At 43.3% G+C, this 21,831-nt stretch overlaps 1 protein-coding gene across 2 annotated transcripts in view; it reads left to right on the top strand.

Annotated features, from left to right (window-relative positions):
- The window catches only part of Pde7b (phosphodiesterase 7B), a 304,571-nt gene that overhangs the window by 260,212 nt on the left and 22,528 nt on the right, over positions 1-21,831 (top strand). For both annotated transcript variants that reach the window (XM_021647353.2, XM_021647352.2), the window contains 5 exons: positions 3,028-3,179; positions 5,642-5,705; positions 7,987-8,082; positions 10,451-10,551; positions 12,139-12,270. In XM_021647353.2, coding sequence (XP_021503028.1) covers positions 3,028-3,179; positions 5,642-5,705; positions 7,987-8,082; positions 10,451-10,551; positions 12,139-12,270 — 545 coding nt within the window. The remainder of the gene's footprint in view (positions 1-3,027; positions 3,180-5,641; positions 5,706-7,986; positions 8,083-10,450; positions 10,552-12,138; positions 12,271-21,831) is intronic.

Here is a 21,831-nt window from a genome sequence, read left to right as displayed (position 1 = left end):
TTTCTGAACCTTCTCCTCTGTTGAGGTCACTCGCCCATTTTGAGCAAGAGTGTTAATCCCGCTGTTGTACCTCAGGGCAATGTGTAAGGAAGTGCAAGGTACCAGTTTCTCCTGTGAATGGGGAGTGTTGAATACTTAGTAAAGACGGTACCTCTTTTAAATTCAGCCACACACACACACACACACACACACACAAAAGATGCCTGCTTTCTTGTCCAATTAATAAGCAGAAAGATGCTGTGACATTATGCAATTACCTGATGTGTTTTAAATTTTCCTTAATCATCGTAATATCCATTAAGGATTCTGGCCCAATTCAGTTATTACTGTGATGGCTGTAAAATGGCAATTTTCCCATTCTATTATTTCTGCTGCATTTATTGGCTGCCATGCTCTGCAAAGAGCTTTCCTGTGTCTTAATCACTTGCCTGCTACACTGTAAGTTCATTGATTTTTTTCTTTTTAATTTCAGTTGGAGGTTTGAAATTTAGTCTTCTATCATTTATTTTGAAATTCAAGTTTTTCCCTTTTGCTTAAAGGAATCTCTTGAAGCCTCCTGTCATTATTGTGTGTGTGTGTGTGTGTGTGTGTGTGTGTGTGTGTATTGGTCAGAAAACACGCTGTGGAGTTGTTTCTTGCCTTCCACCATGTGGGACCTGGAGATCCAACTCAGATCATCACACTTGGCAGGAAGCACATGCCGAGCCGTCTCACCAGATAGGCCAGGTTACAGGTTAAATTTCCTCTCTCCTTATAAGGTCCTGTCCAGAAAGCACCTGGACTTCCTCTTCACGTAAAGAAAGCATTCCCAGCACCCCCTCCCGGCCAGCGGCCAGCGGTACGCTCACCTGAAAGCCTTTACTCACTCCCCAGGCTTAAATCGCCTTTGCAGTCGCCAATTAAAGGAGCTCCTCACTGAAGCTGTCTTCCCAGGAGGCTTTTTCTCAAGCACTCACTGCTGACTGAGGTCCTGCATCATACTCATCGACCGGCCAAACTTCATTCCCTCCAGTCCTGCCGGGTTGGACGCCCGGAGGGAGAAGCAGACGCGGGGCCGGGCGGGGCGGGGCGGTACTCTTGAGAACTCTACTTTCCAGGCTGTTCCAGGAGTTCATCCTTCATTCTACCCTTTCTCTCCTCTTAACACACACACTAATCCGTCTTTTCACTGCACATCCCAGCATCCTAGGCATGTCCCCACTCCAAAGGGTGATTTCATCCTCTTTCTGTATCTGGAAGGTAAGGTATTTACCCGGTTAATGCCCTCATTGCCTCTAATTTGGGTCAGATTCTGTCTTCTCATTAGCCAGTGCTGACTGCTCCCAACACAGAATTTCTGATCCTCTGTTCTCCACACCACCACCCCCAGCTGTACCTACCGGCCCATTCATCTTCATTTTGTATTATTCCTTTCCTTGTATGTTAGACATTGTCCATCTCCCTCTGCCCTGCCCATTCCGAGAGAGCAGAGATCATGTCTTTGCACAATGAAATGTCTAGAGCAGTGGATGTCTCATAAAGGGACAAGTTGGTTTCGTTATTGTTGTTATTGTTTGTTTTTCTGGTTTTGTTTTGTTTTGTTTTGTTTTGTTTTGTTTTTCAAGACAGGGTTTTTCTGTGTAGCCTTGGCTGTCCAGGAACTTGCTTTGTAGATCAGGCTGGCCTTGAACTTATAGAGATCCACGTTCCCTGCCCCCAGAGAGCTGGGATTAAAGGTGTTCCCAGCCACCACCAGGCTCAGTTTGGTTTTTCTTTGTGTGTGTGTGTGTGTGTTTGTTTTGTTTTGTTTTGTTGTTAATAAATAAATGAGAACCTTCCCTTCGTGTTCTATTTCACCAGTCTGGTAGACAGGAAAGTCTGCCTGCAGAGTGGAGTCCACAGATGGCATTCTTAATATTGGTGTAGCCCCAACACAACCTCAGCCGTTCTCTGCTTAGCTCCATGTGCATATTTTTGCCTCTTTCCATGGGTGAAATAGAGATTGGTTCTAAATACAAGTAATTTTCATCAGGCAGTGTTTCCAGAGCAGAGCAGGTCTTGGTGGCCCTGAATTATGCCTTTCCACGGTTCATACAGCCAAGTAATGAGTTACAGATGCTGGTCAGTCACTGCTCTGTTTCCCCTGGCCTTCTTTTTCTCATTAGCAGTAATTTTGAGTGCCATAGGGTAGATGAGGAGATGGGAGAAGAAATGGAAAAAAAACAAATTACTTTATGTATTGGCTATCCTTTATCCTGCTAGACTCCTGAACTGACTTGACATGCAATCCTTGCTGAAGATGTCGCTTATGTGGCCCTAGAGTGACTCAAGACTTTCGTCCAAGATGAGACATACCTTGACAGACTTTCACATATGGTACCTGGCACATTTCTGTGCAGCCACCATGATGTCAGCATCAAGGTGTTGAAGGGGCCACAAGACATGAGCGTGAAAGCGTCTCTGCTGCCTAGATGAGGCACTTAGAGCCATTGCTGTAAAGTGTGCATCCTCTTTGCTTTTTCCCAGCACTGTTGGTTACTCTTAAGATGATGTTGCTTTATTACTTTGTCAATGATAGTCCTAAGAAAGCAAAAAACATTTTTCTCACAGCCTTCTAACATCTGAAGAGAACTTAACCAACCAAAAACTGAAGTTTTTAACTCATACAATTCATGTCATCCGAAATTATGTTCTTAAAAAAGTGTATGTAAAATCTGTAACAAACGCCAAGCTATACATGGTAATCCCAGGACTCAAGAGCCTCTGCAGGAAGATCGTGAATTTGAGGTCAAGCCTGGGCTACATACAAGACCCTGTTAAAGGAGAGAGAAAGAATAACAGAGAAGAGAAAAGGCAGGAAACTCACTTGTTTGTTTGTTTGTTTCATTTATTAGAAGAACTTTCAAACATCAATAGAGCTTATTCAACTCTATTTAGCCCTTAAAGTGTCTTTAAACGTGTCTCATTTTTAATAGATTATACTTTACACAGAAAAAAATGATCCCTCTTTTAAACTCATGAAATTCTGCTTATGGTTACTTTCCACAGATACAACACACTCAGGGGAAATTGGCACCAAGAAAAAGGTGAAACGACTGTTAAGCTTCCAAAGATACTTCCATGCATCCAGGCTTCTCCGTGGGCTTATACCGCAGGGACCCCTCCACCTGCTGGATGAAGACTACCTTGGACAAGCAAGGGTAAGCCTCCAGGTCTCCCGCCAGCAGGCAGTGGCCAAGGGCCTTTGCCCTAGCTGACAGCACCTGGATCTGAACCCTACTCTGCCTCTAAGGGGCAGTGTGAGTTTAGGTTTGTTATTTAACACACCTGGATTGGTTTTCTCAAACACGAAATAGAGGTAATAGAAACAAGTACCTCACAGAGGTAATTGAAGATTTTCTAGATATAACATGGGGTCACTGTAGTTGTGGGGTAGGGGGTACTGGGGATTAAACCCAGGGCTTATGCAAGCTGAGTAAGTGCTGCCCCACCACTGAGCTACACACCCAATCCTGAGGTAAAGCATGTCCCCATGCTTAATAATGTGACAAATACACATTAGCTGTGTCACTTTGAAAAGTATATAGAATGTATTCATACAGTGCTAAACAAAATAAAGTCTTGGTCTGAAAGACTACTAATTAGGGTGTGGCTACATTTTTAAATACATTGAATTGTCTTGTGTAATGGCAACTGAAAACACCTCCAGTAGCTATCAGCTCTTAACGATACATTAGGCTATTAGCCTGCTGTTGTTTTTAAGTCATTCCAAAAGCTTTTAATAATACATTATTTCCACTCTACATTGATCTAATGAGATAGAACTTAATGCGTGATTTTTTAAAAACAATTTCCAAGTTACTTGTAGCTTAAGTTGCCAAAGGAATTTAAATTTCAGGGGTAAACTGCCACCACTTCAACAGGTCAAAATTTGTAGCTTACATGGTACATAGTATCTCCATACAAGGATATATTGCTACATATATGCCACTAAAAAATCAATAATAAATAGTGTCAGAGGAACCAACTCCCAATATTCTGTCTATAAAAGATAAAAGTTAATTATACCTTACAATAACGTAAGGATGAAACTGAATGAATCAAGGGGTTGGTTAGTAGGGGGTGAATTAGTTGGTCGGTAGTTGTTGATAAGTTGGTTGATAGGTGGTTGGTAGTTGGTGGTTGGATGATTTGGTGGTTGACCAATTATTAGGTGGTTGGTAGTTGGTGGATGGTTGATTACTTGGTTGGTTGTTGGTGGTTGGTTGATGAGTTGTTTGGTTGGTGGTAGTTGGTTGATGAGTTGGTTGGTTGGTGGTGGTTGGTTGATGAGTTGGTTGGTTGGTTGGTGATTGGTTGATGAGTTGTTTGGTTGGTGGTAGTTGGTTGATGAGTTGGTTGGTTGGTGGTGGTTGGTTGATGAGTTGGTTGGTTGGTTGGTGGTTGACTGGTGGTTGGTCAGTTGGCTTAGTGTTCATGTGTGATTGCTGTTTAATTGGTAGATGTTGGTTGGTAGGTGGTTGACTAGGTAATGGATAGTTGGCTGATTTGTTGAAAGGAAAATCAATAAGTTCTTCTAACATTGCAATGACAGAGCATTCATGATGGCTTCTCTCCTCTAGGCGGACACATTTTTAAAAGGTGATGCTAAGATATAGAAGGAAAATGGACCAGAAGGCTGCCTGACAGAAGGCAGGGCCTGAGTTTGCTTTTGAAAGTCTATGATTTGGGTAAAGGCTCACTCTAAACAGACAGGCCTCCCTTTGTTCTTTAACAGACTGTAAGGGCTGAGCACTGGATTTTTCACAGTATACAGAACCATTCAAGGGCAGAGAGGATCGTGCATTAGTGGCTGTGTCTTCATAGAGATATAGATGAAATTGTAGGAACTATGGTAAAGAGAGGATCAACCACTGCAACCTTTATGTCACATTTAATTCTTCACAGGGCTTATTTTCTAATTTAAAAACTCAGTCTGCATCATACACAGTAGGTCTTTAAATTATCTGGTATGTTCAGCTACTCACTTTTCAATTTCCTATACAGTCAATTTTACATGCAGGCCACATTGAGCAAAACAATGTGCTCAACAATGGTTTTCAATTTGTCTTTAATTTTTTTATTATAAGAACAAGGGCTGGAGCTCAGTGGTAAAGTGCTTGTCTGGAATGCACAAGATCCTGAGTTTAATCCCAAACACCACAAAGGCAGACAGAAAAAAAAAAAAAAAAAAAAAAAAAAAAAAAAGTTGCAAAGCTTCTCCCTTCAGTACACACCTTGGTTTAACAGGTGTGTTACATCTTCACCTGTGCTTCCTGTGACTGCACACTGTGCCAGGCACTTCAAGTACACACCACTACCTCTCTCCATGTCCACAAACAACCCTCTGATGCAGATAATACCAACCACACTTTCAGATGAGGATTGGGGATGTCAAGGATGTAACCAAGGTCCAACAGCCAGGAAGAAAAGTGGCTGATATTAGACCAGGTAGTTTAACTTCATGAGCGAACGGAGTAGAAGCCAGTTTACTCCAAGTCCATTGTGCATAGAATAGTATGTTACTGTTTCCAGCTTTTTATTTGTGTAGATCGCCTGTCTATACTGAATGTTTGGGTCTCGACGTGCTTCATTTGGGCATTGCTTTCTGTTTCCTTCTCAGCATATGCTCTCCAAAGTTGGAACGTGGGACTTTGACATTTTCTTGTTCGATCGCTTGACAAATGGTAAGTTACCCCCAAAGAATTCTCACTAAAATACACACCGTGAAGTGGATTCATTTCATGAGAAACAAATTGTATTTTTAGACAAATTGCTTTTTTCTTCCTTCTTTTCCCACTCTCATAAATCTGTTGTCAGTCAAGACAGACCAGGGAGGGGAAATTAACCGAGATGAAGAATGAGGACTGAGTTTGACCTCAGTGTGTTAGGATGGTTTCCTGCTGACCCGTGATCCCAAAAGAATTAGGAAACCACTGATTGCATTCTTTCCTCCCAGAATACTTTGGTTGTGTCCAAATGTCGGTGAAACATGAACACACAAAAGCACATCAAACCAGAATCTTACAGGCAAGGTGCTTATCACAGCTTCTTAAGGGATACTATGGCAGGGTCCCTCAAGTAAGTTTGGCATCATCAGAAGAAAGCAATTGCCAAGGAGAGAATGAAAAAGCTTAGGCTGTAGCTGAAAACTAAGCACTCCCATTGAGTCTTCTCTTCATATTCTTGGGTCTATGAAAGCTCTACCTAACAAAATAATCAAACCCATTTAAAAACTGCAGATAAATGTAGGCTAGTGAAAGCATCATTTAACATTGCTGTTGGTCTGACCCATCATCGGTCTCATTCGTGCATTAAGTCCTTGCCCACGGCTTTCTCAACACCGTTTGAGTTATATACTGTAAGAGACAAGCACTGTAAGATCATGACCTGCATTTTCACTCTATGGAAAGCTAACTAAAATTTATAGGACAAGCGTGGAGTCCTGAAGTCCGTACTGTTGCGTTGATCTTACTGGACTAGCTGGACATGGGTATGGATACATAAAATTATCTGTGAACAAAACAAAAACAAAAACTTAAGTAGCATTTGGAAAAAAAAAGGCATAATCATGACTGTTTATAGAAACGTGAAACGAAGCCATCAAAGTTTTTGTTTATCTCAGTTCATTAGCAGGCCACTAGCCTACCACAACAGTTCAAAAGTAAACCTTAAAGAAACACACACACCTCCAATCAAGGACCATGTATGGATATAACCTAGAACCCCTGCCCATGGTAGCTCAGTATCCTAGTAGGTACCCTAGTCAGGAACTATTTCTAACATGAACTCAATGGCTGGCTCTTTGACCTCCCCCCACCCCCGAGGGAGGAGCAGGCCTGCTAGGCCACAGAGGAGGACTTTGCAGCCAGTCCTGAAGATACCTGATAAACCAGGGTCAGATGAAAGGGGAGGAGGTCCTCCCCTATCAGTGGACTTGGAAAGGGACAAGGAGGAAATGAGGGAGGGAGGGTGGGATTGGGAAGGAATAAGGGAACAGGAATAAGGTACAGCTGGGATACAAAGTTAATAAACTGTAACTAATATTAAAAAAGAAAAAAGAAACACACACAGAGTAAGACACACTAAAACTCATTTATACACAGCTGTGAAAGGCCACCAGACTAGCTTCAGTTAAATGTCTATGGACAAAAATCATTTGCAGTGTTACCCATTATCTCTAACTTGGAGAGTTCAAAAATAGCTCCAAGGCAATGAAATTGGTGGAAATCAACTAAGTCAGGTACCCTAAAAGATTCCACTGAAGAATGTGGGCAGTCAATCCATTGCAAAGTCTTAAGGAAGCTCTATAATACTTCCTTAAATTATTAATAATGCTTGTCAGCCAGACATGGTGACTCTTGAGAAGCAGGGGCTAGTGGAACCTGGATTTAAGGCTAGCCTGAGCTACATAAAGTGAGACCTAGTTCAATAATAGATAAACTAATTAATTAAAATTCAACATACTTATTCTTGGATAGATAAAGACTCTTGAATGCTAATGTTATTATAGCTTTAATTTTGCAGCCCTTCTTGCCTGAACTGTGAAATATCTCAAAGTCAGTTTTCTCTTGGACAAGTGTCATAGGGAGAACGGGCAACCGTGGTTGAGCAGTGAGTGACTTAAATCGCTCTATAGCAAAAAGTCAGTTGGAAGGAACTCGAAGCATATTTCAAGGGGCTGTGTGCTATTAAAATCACACACACGCTCAATAGACACATTCCTTTAATTTAGTCATTTATTTTCCTTTGGTATAAAAAGATGAGAACTAATTTTATTTATATGATAGAACCCCCCAAAAAAGATGGTAGTATATCTAATTTCAAATCAAACGTGAGGAAATGTTCTATCAGAGAACCCTTATTTCAGAGAATTTAAATCTTATTTTCAATCTTGCTAGTGTTTTGTTTTGTTTTGTTTTGTTTTGTTTTTTTAATGAAACTAAAATGTGTCCTATTTCTCTCCAGGGAACAGTCTGGTAACTCTGTTGTGTCACCTCTTCAACACCCATGGACTCATCCACCACTTCAAGCTGGATATGGTGACCCTGCACAGATTTTTGGGTAAGTCTTTTCTCCGTCTTGTTCCTACACAGCCACAGGAATAAGGACAACTCATAACTCTTTGATTGCAAGCGTCAAGAAACATGAGCTGAACAAGGACAACAGCAGACATGATGTGGGGGAGATCCCACGAGGTCTCGCCCTACACAAAGAGCAATAGGCAACTAAGGAATGTTGGGAAGGGGAGAAGCAGTCTTCTCCAGGGAAGAGTATGCTACTCAGTTCTTCAACCTCAAATACTCAGCCCTGAGAACACACACAGGAACATTTACAGACTGAGCAGGCTGTGTTTGTGCTCTTAGGGGTATGTATGTATGTGTGTGTATAAGAATTTGAAAGAGAACAGGGAGAAGTATATGCAAGAGTCTAGAGAGAGAACAGGGAAGGGAGAAAGGATGTAAATATTTTATAACCTCAAAAAAACAGAAATAATTGTAAATAAAGTGTTAAGAGCCATGGCATGCTATGTCTTTTTTTCTATAAAAAGACCTCAGATCAGTCTTAAAGGAATTTATCTTAGTTTTTAAATATAACATACCTGACCTAAGTCATTGATAAGCTATTAGGTTAATGTGTTATGTTTCCAACACGTTAACGATCTATAAAGAAAACTACCAAGGATGCGTAGGTGTGAAGACAGTTCTTCACAATGCTCCCATACTAAGAAAATTCCAATGAGATATGCCCCCAGAAAACTCTAGTCACAACGTGAGTGGCTGAAAATCTTTAAAATTAATTATAACCACTATTCACATACCACTCACTATAGGTGGAATGCTTTAGGTAAATCATGTCTAATTATTTGAAGACACTCAAAAGTTGGCCATTATTATCACCATCTATACCACAGTTACAGAGAATACCCAAGAGGTTTCATTACTTTCCCAAGGCTAATTACTAGCAAGTGACAGAGCCTCAGTTCACACACAGGTCTAAGCCCACCAACTTCCCACATGATGCTGCCATCATTCTTTCTCTAAAAACAGCCCCAGTTTTCCTTTGGTTCTGTGATTGTGCTCATCTCCCCACATGATTTGTCCGAGGTAAAGTCTCATCACCAGATGGCTTGCCTCTGCCGTGTAGTGCATCTCCAAGTTTTTGACTTGCCGTGTGGCTGTTCTGTGAATTTGGAAGTTGACTCGGTGCCATCAGGAAGAAGATGAAAGCGGCCAGGAAGAAGATCAGCCACCAGGCTCACACTGCACGTTCATCTCCTGGGTCCTCTTTTAGGGACGTGCATACATTCATAGAGGAGTCACGCAAAGACACTTGGACTCACACTATTGCCATCCCAAAGTCAGGGAAGAAAGCTGAGGAGTGTGGTCAAGTAATTTGCACATCACAGATAAGTGACAGAGCCAGAGTTTACATATGATATGAAACAAGCCTACTGAATAAAGACACACAGCATAGTAGAAATCTGTGAAACCAGCCATAGCCTGGCTCCTTTCCAGGATCATAAGCAACCTCGGGCTGATTTGTTTTTAATCGCTTGAGCAAAGTAATGGACAAGAGAAGAGCCAAATAATTTTGATTGCTCTGAAGAGATACAGATTCTTTGGACATGTATATGTGCCCCCAGAGCATACAAGAAAAACAGCTTTGACAGCTGAATTAACAGCAGAACCTGAAGCCTGATTCGTAGCATAGGCTAAAAGGATATGGCTATTTTAAGTCCGGACATTCTAAATGCACTGAACATATTGCATCCTTAGCATGGACTTGGTTATTGCTTCTGTAAGCAACAAACCAAAACTGGGTTGCCTAGTGTTGGACATGGCACTCTAAGCCTTGCATTGCGCTGGAGGGGCATGAAAGATGAGGCTCTGGACGGGGAGACATGAACCATGGAGGCCTCGTTTGGATCAGTGCAGCCTTGTAATAGCTAACTACCGGAGGCCTAGATTTGTCATGAGTGTTTGTCACTCAAGGTAATCCAATCACTAGATAGCAGGAGTCTAGCATACAAGGCTATGAAAGAAAGCATCATCTACAGCATGCTGTTAATAAAGGGCAGCAAACATAGATAATTAAATGATGGTGTGAAGTAAAGTTGTCCTTTTTCCTCCAAATTTGTTTTTCCTGTCCGTGAGAGCCTTTATGAAAAGCCAGAAAGGAGTGATTTATGAAAGAGGGAAGAAAGCCCAAGAGCGTCATGAACCCTTCTGGCCTTTCTCTCCCTTTCCTCCCCATTGCTAACAGCCCAGTTGTGGTACAAGGCTTGCAAGCCACCTCATTTGAATGACCCCTCAGGTGTGCACTGTGGAAGCTCTGATTCTTTTGAGCAAAAAGCACCTCAAATAAGTCTAACCTGCTATGTCATTCTTGTTTCGCTTTTGGCTGACTAACCTTTCTATTTTCCTCCTAGTCATGGTTCAGGAAGATTACCATGGTCACAACCCGTACCACAATGCTGTCCATGCAGCTGACGTCACCCAGGCCATGCACTGTTACCTGAAGGAGCCAAAGGTAAAGCAAGACCCAGATGCCTGTCTGCTCGGCCATGTGGAGATGCCAAGTCAGCAAATCGCTAAGCCTCAGATTTCCCAGTGTTAGGAATCCTTCACGACAGGAATGTAAATTCTTCAGACTAACATTTCCAATGTCAGCCCTAGGACCTTACCACGTCCATGAAGAGAGATGCGGATTTTCCAAAATTTCCTTCCATAGTTTATTGATTTTCAGGGCTACGTGAGGCCAGAAAAAACCCAAGCCACCTCTTGTGTATCCTCGGTGGTCCCAAAGACCAGCACTTGTGCGACGGACCTTTACCACACACACCATTAGCACTGAGCTTTCCTGGAAAAGGCTTCCCAGCTTGTGGGTTGTGACCAATAAATGGGATCAGAGCTCCAGTTTCAAGTCCTATTTCTACTTGCCTAATGGGAGATTTTTGATTCAGAATCCAAATAAACTGGTGAATGTCCAAGTTCTCCTAGCAAGCATCTGCTGGCACAAAGAGCCAACCCAAAGTCAGGATAAAGACATAATGGTAGTGTAACGTCATGGTTGTCTCCATCAAGGCAGTTACTCAAAAATTTTGGTTTCGGTATAATATATAGTAGGAATTTTCTTGAGGGTTTTTTTAAAATAATTTTCAGAGTCTGCTTAGTTCAGTCCATTTCAGTAATTTATTAAATATGCAGATGCTTCAGCAAAAGCCACTGAACACAGAGATGTCACATAAGCGCCTGGATAGCGCTGAAAGGATGCCCCATACCTGTAAACCAAAGGCCTTCCTAATCTCTGAGTCATCTAAAATTTACATCACACACTTTACTTTTAAATCAGGCTCCCCATTTTCCTGTTTGTTTTCCTCGCTGACAAAAATTTAAAGATTCTCATACATCCCTCACCATTTGTTCCACACTGGGGAAGTATGCAAATTCTGCAGTTAATTTACTTCTTTCAAAGAAGTGGCAAAGACAGACATCAGTTAAAATACACCAGAGCTGGGGCCCAAATTCAGTTGTAGTGTGGCTGACAAACATGTGTGAGGCCCTAGGTTCAACCCTAGATACAGGCTTTTAAAAGGGAGGGTCAGGGGGAGATTAAGGGCAGGCAGATAAAACACTTAATAGGTAAAAGCACCTGCCACAAAAGCCTGGAAATCTAAGTTCAGTCCCCACATCCCACAGTGGAAGTCCACACACATGCCGTGGGATGCATACGCCTGCACACACCCACATACAGAGAGAGAGAAAGAGAGAGAGAAAGAATAGTAACATTTTTAAATGAGTGTTTTAAACAAAGAAACACTGGTGATTTGTTTAAGTCTGTTTATTCCTTTGACTTACTTGTTCTTTCATTTGCAACTTTCTCTATGAGTGAGGCTGGCTTCTCTGCTTCTCCTGCCCATCAGTCATCAGTGTTGCCCACAGGCTATGTCACTGCAACAACAGAAGGTGTTCTCAGGAGGGAAAGACTGTAGGAGAGGACAGGTTGTGTTGGCCCAGTGACCTCCACACTGCCCTCTGTCTTGCTCCTGCGGTTCTGTGTGCCTGTCGCCTCGCTGTCAGCAGTAACAATCAAGCTCTGGGTTTTATGTTTTAACAGCTGGCCAGCTTCCTCACGCCTCTGGACATCATGCTTGGGCTACTGGCTGCAGCAGCTCACGACGTCGACCATCCAGGGGTCAACCAGCCATTTTTGATCAAAACTAATCACCACCTTGCCAACCTGTACCAGGTAAGAAAAAAGTCAAAGTAAACATAAAAAAGCTAAGTGAGGAGTCAGTACAGTCGACTGCCTTAGGTGCCCAGCTTGAACCTCCTTGCCCTCAAAGATGGTCAACTTCAGTGACGCTACAGCCAAAGACCATGGTTTGAATTAGAGACAGTCTATGCCCTGTAGAAAGCTAAACTGATGTACAAAGGTATACAAAAAAATTTACTTTGAGCCAGGTGCAGCGATGCATGCCTGCAATCCTAGCACTCTGGGAGGCAGAGGCGGGCAGATCACTGTGAGTTAGAGATCAGCCTCATCTACGAAGTTAGTCCAGGACAGCCAAGACTACACAGAGAAATCCTGTCTCGGAAAAAAAAAAAAAAAAGAAAGAAAACACCTTAGTTTGTCCCAAAGCAGCTTTGAAACTGTCCTAAGTCAACAAACAAGATCCATGAACCTACTCTTGTACCTTAAAATATCCTTCGTGGTTAGTTGAAGCTGGTACTTGCAGATCTTAAATATCTGTTTTCTACCTGTGGTTTGAATTCAGATCTGAGTCTCTGGACCCATTTCTAAACTTGACTGGCCTTGGAGTGAAAGGGTTGTTATCAAAGATAAGAGATGTATTTTTTTGTTGTTCTAAAATAGTTCTCCAGCATGATTGGCTGGCCTTTATTACTACTCTCAAAATAGTCTTAACTTTCTGGCTTGTTGTTGTTTGTTTGTTTGTTTGTTTGTTTTGAGACAAGGATTCACATGAGCCAAAATAGCTTCATACTTACAATATAGCTTAGGCTGGTCTCGAATTCTCAGCTCTCCTGCCTCAGCCTCCAGGTGCTAGGATTTCAGCCATGTGCCGTTAGGAGTTTTCAGCTGTACTTCAGCTATTGTTAACAAAATTGTTTCATACGGGAGAGTTGTGTATCCCAATTTTAGATTTTGTTTTGTTGCGTAATTAAAAAGAACTCTTAATAGAGTATCATAAAACAGCTCCACTAAGCAAGAGTTTTCAGCTCAAGGGTATATTTATTTCCAGTAAAGTACAATTGGAACACGAAGAAAAGCCCTTCTCCTTCCAAGGGCTTTCATTACAGAGGGACGGTCCACTTGGCATCTTGCTCATCACTGGATCCCGTGGACCATCAGCCAGTGCCTACAGTTACAACTGTTTTTGTTTGTTTGTTTGTTTGTTTTTTATGATGAGCTTAAAAATAAACCAAAAAGATGGGCATAGTGGCTCACACCTTTAATCCAAGTACTCGAGAGGCAGAAGGAGAAGGATCCCTGTGAGTCTGAGGCCAGCCTGGTCTCAAACAAGTTCCAGGACAGCCAGGACTACATAGAAAAACCCTGTCTCAAATAAATAAATAAATAAATAAATAATCAAAACCATCAAATGAAACCAATTTTCCAAAACTATCTCAGGAGCTTGTTGGTTGATGAAAACAGACATTTGAATAGGGGGAAATGAAGGACTGTCCTCAGTTACACCTCAGCAACCCAGCGGACTCTATTCCTGTGAGCACTGACTTTCTCAAATGTATTCACTAGACAAAGGAAACCTGTCAACTATGGCTGCTTGATCCACCCCAACTATCGTGAAAACTTATCATTCTAATTCCCCCACGAGCCTAAAATCATAACAGTGAAGTATCTGCTGGTGTTGACTCGTTCGTACTTAAAATAAAGGTTACAAGAGTATGCTTTAGCATGCAGTGTATACAAAGACACAACTGGGCTAGTCGATGGCTCAGTGGGTACCCTCTACGTATTCCTCTGCGTTCATCCTGAGCTCAATGCCCAGGCCCCGCAAGAGAACTGATTCTGAAGTGGTACCCTTTGACCTGACATGTCCACACGCCTGCACATACAAGTATAGGTCGCCACTGGACATGGTGACTCACCCAGCAATCTTAACTCTTGAAAAGCAGCGGAGGCAGACCTAAAGCTTGAGGCCAGCCTGACCTATACAGCAAGACACACACACACACACACACACACACACACACACCGTACACACACACTCACACCATACACACACATACACTCACACACCATACGCACAAACACACACGCACAATTAAATAAAAAAATATTTCGAAAATATATAAAATGCTTTCTTATTCAGACAAATCAGAAAGAAGTATGCAGATGCTAAAGCCATAAAACCAGAAACATCAAATATTATTAATAATAAAGAGTTATGCCCTCACCAGTAATTAAAATAGAATCTAAAAAAAATATTCCAATCTGATTTATGTAAAATGATTTTCTTAAAATAATAAATTCTCTTTTTTTTTTTAAACAAATTTTTCTCTGTATAGCCCTGGCTGTCCTGGAACTTGCTCTGTAGACCAGGCTGGCCTCAAACTCAGAGCTTTGCCTGTCTCTGCCTCCTGAGTGCTGAGATTAAAGGCACCACCCAGCTATAAGGAATTTTTTACTCAAAATTTTGGAAATATAGATCATGTTTAATAATTTTTATTGTTTATTTCTTTATTAAAAGTAAATAGTCTAATACAATAAAAATTCCTGGATTTTTGATACAATTTGAATATCCTTGTATATTTTTAACTGGTGGCTTTTTATTAGATAGATCAGCATGGAATCCAAAAATAAAGAAAACATAATTTCTGCCCTAAACATTAGTTCAAATTCAGGTGCACAGAATGAGAATTATCCAAACAAACTTAATTCTAGTTTGAAAGACGTTTGAAGAATTAACTAAAGAACATTCACAGGTGTTGTTTTTTTAATATTTAGTATTGATTTTCTGTAATTCCTTGTATCCAAAATGTTAGCTGGTGCAGTAAAATGTGCTCCTGCTCTCTCCGGGAGACACAACAATCTAGGCTGTGTGGTCTGCTCCCTGACAGGAAGGAGGAGCAGGCTGGAAAGAGAGGACTTGGAAGAGGGCTCAGAAACAATGTGCAGGATGCTACATGCTCACACACACATGTAATCAAGGAGAGAACCACAGGGGAGATGAGCCGTGTTCGTGCGGCTGTGAGTCCAGGCCGGCTGTAAGTCGAGTGTGAGGCTGTTCCTCTCCTCCTCCTGGGAGCCTCCCACGCTGGTGAAGATCACCACGCAGCGCTCAGCACAAGCCTCTGCTCTGAGATAAGGAGAGGGGCGGCCGGAGTGAGGCGGGGTCCCAGGAGGGCACCTGCCGTTGCCTGCACTCCGGACCCCACTCACAAGCTGACCTGACAGCCAGGGTCCATGTGAGGGCGCTGCAGGCCCTTCCACCGACGCCTCCCTCAGACTAAAAGCGGTCCATGTGTCCAGGAAGGGACGCCAAGAGGGACAGGTGTGAAGGGAAGGCCCCGGAGCTCGCTTCCCACCCCTCCGACGCTACTCACCACCACACACAACAGTGCCACAGATGGGCTCATCCAGCTGCAGAGTAAGCCTAGCGCCAGGTTTGGTAACAGGGTTTAGCACAAGGTATGGCTTTTTCCTAGCCATTTGCTACAGGCAAGCAGGGGTGGGGATTAACATTTCAAACTCCTTTTTCTACTTGCTTGTTTTGGTTTTTCCAGACATAGTCTCTCTGTGCAGCCCTAACTGTCCTGGAACTCTGTAGAAACTTACAGACACCTCCCGAATGCTGGGATTAAGGGCGTGTGCCACCACGGCCCGGCCTCCTGTTTCTTCCGAATGACTCTGAATCACACTCACCGGGCTGACATTCCAGGAGGAATGTCTCCATGGCTGCTCTTCAAATACATAATTTCAAAGATTATTCACGCCCTTGTAATTTCTGTGGAATGAAAGGTGCGCTAGGCACAGTATCAAACTCTGTGAGGGAGAGTCAAAATTGGTTTTCCTCTTCAGCAAGTTTCTCCGGCCCTAATGTGAACAGGTCCCCCATGCACGGCAGGTGAACCTGGATTCCTTGTTCTGGGATCAGTCTTGGGCAGATAAAATGAGCGAAAGAAAGAATAGTCAAACAGGGTTCAAAGCAGGGCCAGAGGATTGTCAAAGACTGAGGTCTTATTTTGAACTTCTCTTCCTTTGAGACCTCCCGGATAAGGCCCTTGGGATATCTCCAAGGAGACCATTTGTTTTGTGAGGCGAGAGCTGGGCAGAAACTGTTATTTCCAGAGTCATTCCGTGAGCAATTAAGAACGAAAACACAAACCGCGTTCATGCTGTTGTTTTTCTTCCTGTATCCTCTAGATTTAAAAGTGGGAAAGCATATGATTCCTTTGGAGACCAGACTCTCAGTTTATCAACATCATTCTAAGTATTTTCATCAAAGAAAGCTTCCAATAAATAGAGTGACAGCAGCAGACATGGCGGCACAGGCCTAGAATCCCAGCTACTCAAGGAGATTGAGGGAGCAGGGTTGCAGAGTCAAGGTAATTTGAAGAGACCCTGTCTCAAACTATTACAGAAAAAAGAAAACTGGGGTTCGAGCTCAGTTGTAGAGAGATTGCCTGTGTGTATATGACCTTAGGTTCAAGCCCCATTACCACAGATAGATAGATAGATAGATAGATAGATAGATAGATAGATAGATAGATAGATGTTAGATAGATAGATAGATAGATAGATAGATAGATAGATAGATAGATAGATATGGAAGAAGGTAACCACTATTAAAAAAAAAAAAACAGAAAGAAAAGCTGTCTTACATGGCATGGCAGCAATTCAGCTATGCCAGATACCCTTTGATAGACAGCCTCTTGATTTAATTTGAAAACCTGTGTTGGTGGTTTATTAAATGCCAGCAATCAAAGAGATTGTTTTGTCTCCAGGGGACATCATAGTTGGTAATTCGGAAAAGAAGAATAAGGAGTGGAGTTCTTTCGTCTCTGACGGTGTACAGGTTTTGTTTTCCCTAGTTAAAATTCTAGTGGTTCTTATGGCCACAAAGGTGGAAGGTTATCCATTCTCTCAACATTCAGGTGAAAATTGTCCTTGGGTTCAGGAGATGGCTTCATTGGTTGTCGTGGAAGCCTGAGGACCTGAGCTGGAATCCCCAGCGCCCGTGTGACAGTTAGGCCTTGTGGTTATGGTAAGCCTCTAACCCCAGCGCTGGGAAAGCAGGGGGAATAGGGTCCCTGACACTCGCTGCCTCTCCAGTTGAAGCTGCCAGCTCTGGGCGCAGTAGAGAGAGCCTGTCTCAAAAATAAGGTGGGGAGCAATAGAGGAAGATGCCTGGAGCCAACCACTAACCTCTAGATGCACATGTGCAGAAGAGTGCCTTGCACACTTACACACACACACACACCTACACAAAATAAATAATTTTTTTAAAGATTATCCTTAAAACTGCAAGCATGTGGGATCTGAGACAGGAACATATATTGCCACTGGGACAATGTGAAATTGCTGAGCTGACGCTTCTCCAGGGCAAACAGATGTGGTGCCTGGTGTCCTTCCCCCCCTGTGAGGGTGTCAGGGGACCGTAAGGAGGCATCATCTTACCACATGTTCTCACCTCCCGGCCATGTCTGTCCTCTTTTTCTCATCTGCCTCTTTTGGACTATGCAATGGGCCGCTGTCAAAGTCAGAGGAGCCTGTCACAGAAGGGCTGTTCCAGTTCCAGGGAGAAGCCATTGTCATTTCTGACAATTTTCTAGGAATACCAGTGACTAGCCTGATGCTCAGCCTTCTTTTCCCGGGGTTCAGGACATGGACCTCCTCCTGCCTCCTTATATCCGCTCTATTCCCTGTTGCCTGGTTACAGTCCTTTCCCCACTGTGCAGCCAGGAGGAGCTTCCTCAAACCCAAATCTGGCCACACAGGGTTTTTGCTAAGGAACCCACTGCTCACCAAGACTCTGTAATAGCCAGACACACAGTGTACGGCACCAACCTCGGGATTCTCATCATAGCCTTGCTGTTCCGCCAAGCCCCTCTTCCCACCATGCGCCCACCCCACCCCCGCCCCAGCCTCAAAAAAAAAAAAAAAAAAAAAAAAAAAACATGCTATGTGTCCAATGGTCAGCAAGTCTCGGCCATGCATTCACTCCGTTGGCAGTGCCCAGCACACGGCTGGCATTAGCGGATATGCCACTGTTTTTGCCACTGATTGTCATGTAAGCCATGAGTAAACCATTCAGGATGGGTTGGAATGACTAAAATTCTTTACAGTGATCTTACTTGCACTCAGCAGTACGAAGTGCTACCTGATATTTTACTTCTGGAGTCATTTATCTGGCTCTCTGTGAATATGTAATGAAGAAGAACCAGCTGATATAATAGTTTAGGAACACCTTTGTCTTTAACGAAAGCCTGAGGATTTCACAACAGAAAATTCCAACTCTGGCTTCTACCAGATATTGGCCCAAGATTCAAATCTTGTTCCTTTTAAGGATTCGGTACCGATTGAACAAGTATTTACTTCTTTATGTGGCACCGTGGCCTCTACTGTGGTACGGAGACCGTAAGAAATGTTCCTTGCCTCCGATAGCAGTCATGGCTAGACACAATCTCCGAATGTCACATGTGTGCCCTCGGGAATGCATGAAGACCTTCCACGCAGTGCTCAGGCATGCACGGTGTCAGGACCCCCATTTAGGCATTCACACTAGCCTGCCTAGAACGAGCCTTCCAGGCTGTCAGGTCAAAGTTCTGCTTCTTCAGACACCTTTCACGAGCACCCTTCTCCATTTTACAGAGGAGAGGCTTACCTCTTCTGGGTCGCACATATTGCCTGAGGTTTAAAAACACCAAACGAACCATTAGAGATATTAAAAGATGTCTCCTGAAATTGAGGTTCCAGAATCCCTCACACACACACACCTCAGTGTCCTAAAATAACTACCAATAACTTTGATTATTCCGAATAATTATTTTCCCCAAATGTTCAGTACTTTTAAAGGCCAGTGAGCTACTAAGAACAATTTACACTATAAGCTCAATCTCAGAAACTATTTAAATTTTATAGGCCAAATTACAGAAATCAACTTATAGCACTACTTTTGTTACAGAGAAATATGGTGACACTATAATAGTGACTTCACAGATAATAAATACATGACATTAAACTAAAATTCTAGGGACTGAGGAGATGGCCTAGGGGGTAAGAGCACTTGCTGTGTGAACATAAACGCCCGAGACTGAATTCCTAGCACCCGCGTGAAAAACTGACCGTGACAATACACCTTGCACTGGGGATAGGAAGGAGACAGAGACAGGGTGTTCTGTAGGGTGTAACCACCAGCCTAGCTACAGGCTCAGAGAGCCAGCCTCCTGGGAATAAGACAGAGAGCAATAAAGGAGAACATTGCTGCCCTCTGCCTTTACACAGGTGCAAGCACGGACACACACATACACACACACACACACACACACAGGCACATGCCACACACACATGAAAATCGGTAAGTACATGAATAATAAAATCCTTGGTCCAGGGCTGGTGATATAGCTCAGAAGTAGAGCATATGCCTTTCTTGGCACGTGTGAGGTGTTGTATTCTAGCCCCATAATGAAGGAAGGAAAGAAACTAGCAGTTACAGGGGTAAATCTTGATTTAAAATTTCTGGCTTCAATAATACATTATTCATGTGCTTTTTTTAGGAGAAATGAACACGCATTAAAAGCAAATGGTGTTTAGGCTCCCTGAATACATTTAATATGCAAAAACACGATGACAAAATGCTAATGTTTACAAATAAGCAGGACATGACCGAATGACTTAACATTTTTAGATACCAGTTCTGAAAATTGGGGGCAAAATTAAGTCTAATTGCAGGTATCTGTGAGCTTGTAACGTTCTGGCTTCTGGGCGCTTAGACACAGCAGCACGGAGGAAGTTCTTGGGAGGCAACAAGAAGCATGTACACGGCACGGCCCAGGTCTGAACACTGGCAGGCCCCGGCTGAAGACGCTCCTGTGCCGCCCCTGTGGGTGCCAGGCTCACACACTGCCTCCCAGGGCAAGCGTTGGTTACACCTGAGTTAAGAACACCCGGGGGCTAAGTGAGGGCTAAGCAAGGTTAAACAGAGTGCTTGCCCAGACTCGGTGCCTGGTTGGGCCCTCTCTTCACTGCCCTTCATGCCTTACTCCTCTGAGTAACCAGAGCGGCGGCCCTGGCTCCAAAGCCATCCTGACCAAACTCTCATTTGTAAGAGACTCTTCCCACGCAAGGCAGTCTGCAATCACAGACACCAGGGTCCCTCCCTCACTCTCCCCTCGTTTCCTTGGTACTCTTATCCAAGTACGCTTGCACCAGCAAATTTCCTATGTCCGCTCATCTTCTGTCTGCAGGAAGATCTTTAATGAAGACGTTAAGTCAGGCTGGCGTACAAAACAGTGCCGACGGCCAGCCTCCTGACACTTTCCTTCCGCTCACCAGAGATGTAGTGTCATTTGCCATTAGGTCTTGTTACAGTGTTTTGGCCTCCTGAAAACGCCAGTGGGAGGTAGCTCACGTCTGTATCTGCTTGGATTAGTCTGGCAGTGAGCTCACGAGCGACTGCAGGGTTGAGCATGTCACGTCACGCTAACCTATCGTGCTCCATGCCCACGAATCTTCACAATCAGACCAAATCAGTCTATCACGTCACTTCTAACACACATTCTCCTTTGTTGAGTGTAGACCAGTGGATGAGAGTGAGAACATTTCATCACTGGTTCAGACACGGTCAAGTGGTTAATAGAGAATAATGACTGCTTGGCAAGAAGGAGGCAAATGCAGCTTAACGGTCTCTCTGAGGATGGGCTTGAAGCACCGACTCAAAAAGCTCGGCCCAGAGGAGTCCTGGAGAGATTTAGGAAGCAAGAATCAGTGCTTTCTTAAACTTGTTTTCCTTGTTGGTTTTCCTGTTGCTTTTGAGTTTCTTGTTCTTTGTTTTGTTTTGTTTTGTTTTTTTAGGGACCCCAGATTGTGTCACACGCAGGGCTTCTCTTTTCCTTTGCTAAAAACAAGTTGAAGGTTAAGATTGTAAGATTTGTTTTATCTGCTTGGTTTTGCTTGTGGTGTTTTCGGCTTTGATTTTGGCTAGTTCTCTGGAAAGAAGAATCTCAAGTGAGGAAATGCCTCCATCACACTGGCCTTTAGGCAAGCCGGTAGGGCATTTTCTTGTTCTTAGGTTTCTTTGTTTGTTTGTTTGGCTGGTTGGTTGGTTTGGTTTGTTTGTTTGTTTTTCTCAGACAGGTTTCTCTGTGTTGTCCTGGCTGTCCTGGACTCACTTTTGTAGACCAAGCTGGCCTCTAACTCACAGAGATCTGCCTGCCTCTGTTCCCCCCAGAGTGCTGTGATCAAAGGCGTATGCCACCACACCCAGCTGGGCATTTTCTTGATTGATTGATGACGTCGAAGGGTCCAGTTCACTGGAGGCAGTGCCGCCCCCGGACAAGTTGTCCTCGGGAGGCCAAGAAAGCAGGCTAAGCAAGCCGCAGCAGCAAGCTAATAGGCAGGGTTCTCCACAGCCCCTCCTCGGTTCCCGCCTCCAGGGTCTTGCTCGGACTTCCCTCAGAGAAGCAATAACACTAAATAATGTTATTTAAAGTGTGAGATACCGTTTCAGATAAAATATATCCTTTCCTCCCAGATGCTTTTGGCCATGGTCTTTATCACAGAAAGAGGAAGCAAACTTAGAACAACAATTTTCCTTGCTTTCTT

This window comes from Meriones unguiculatus, chromosome 20 (assembly GCF_030254825.1).
Source record: "Meriones unguiculatus strain TT.TT164.6M chromosome 20, Bangor_MerUng_6.1, whole genome shotgun sequence".
Taxonomy (NCBI): domain Eukaryota; kingdom Metazoa; phylum Chordata; class Mammalia; order Rodentia; family Muridae; genus Meriones; species Meriones unguiculatus.
Note: the sequence above shows the minus strand (reverse complement) of the source record. Positions and strands in the feature narration are given on the sequence as shown.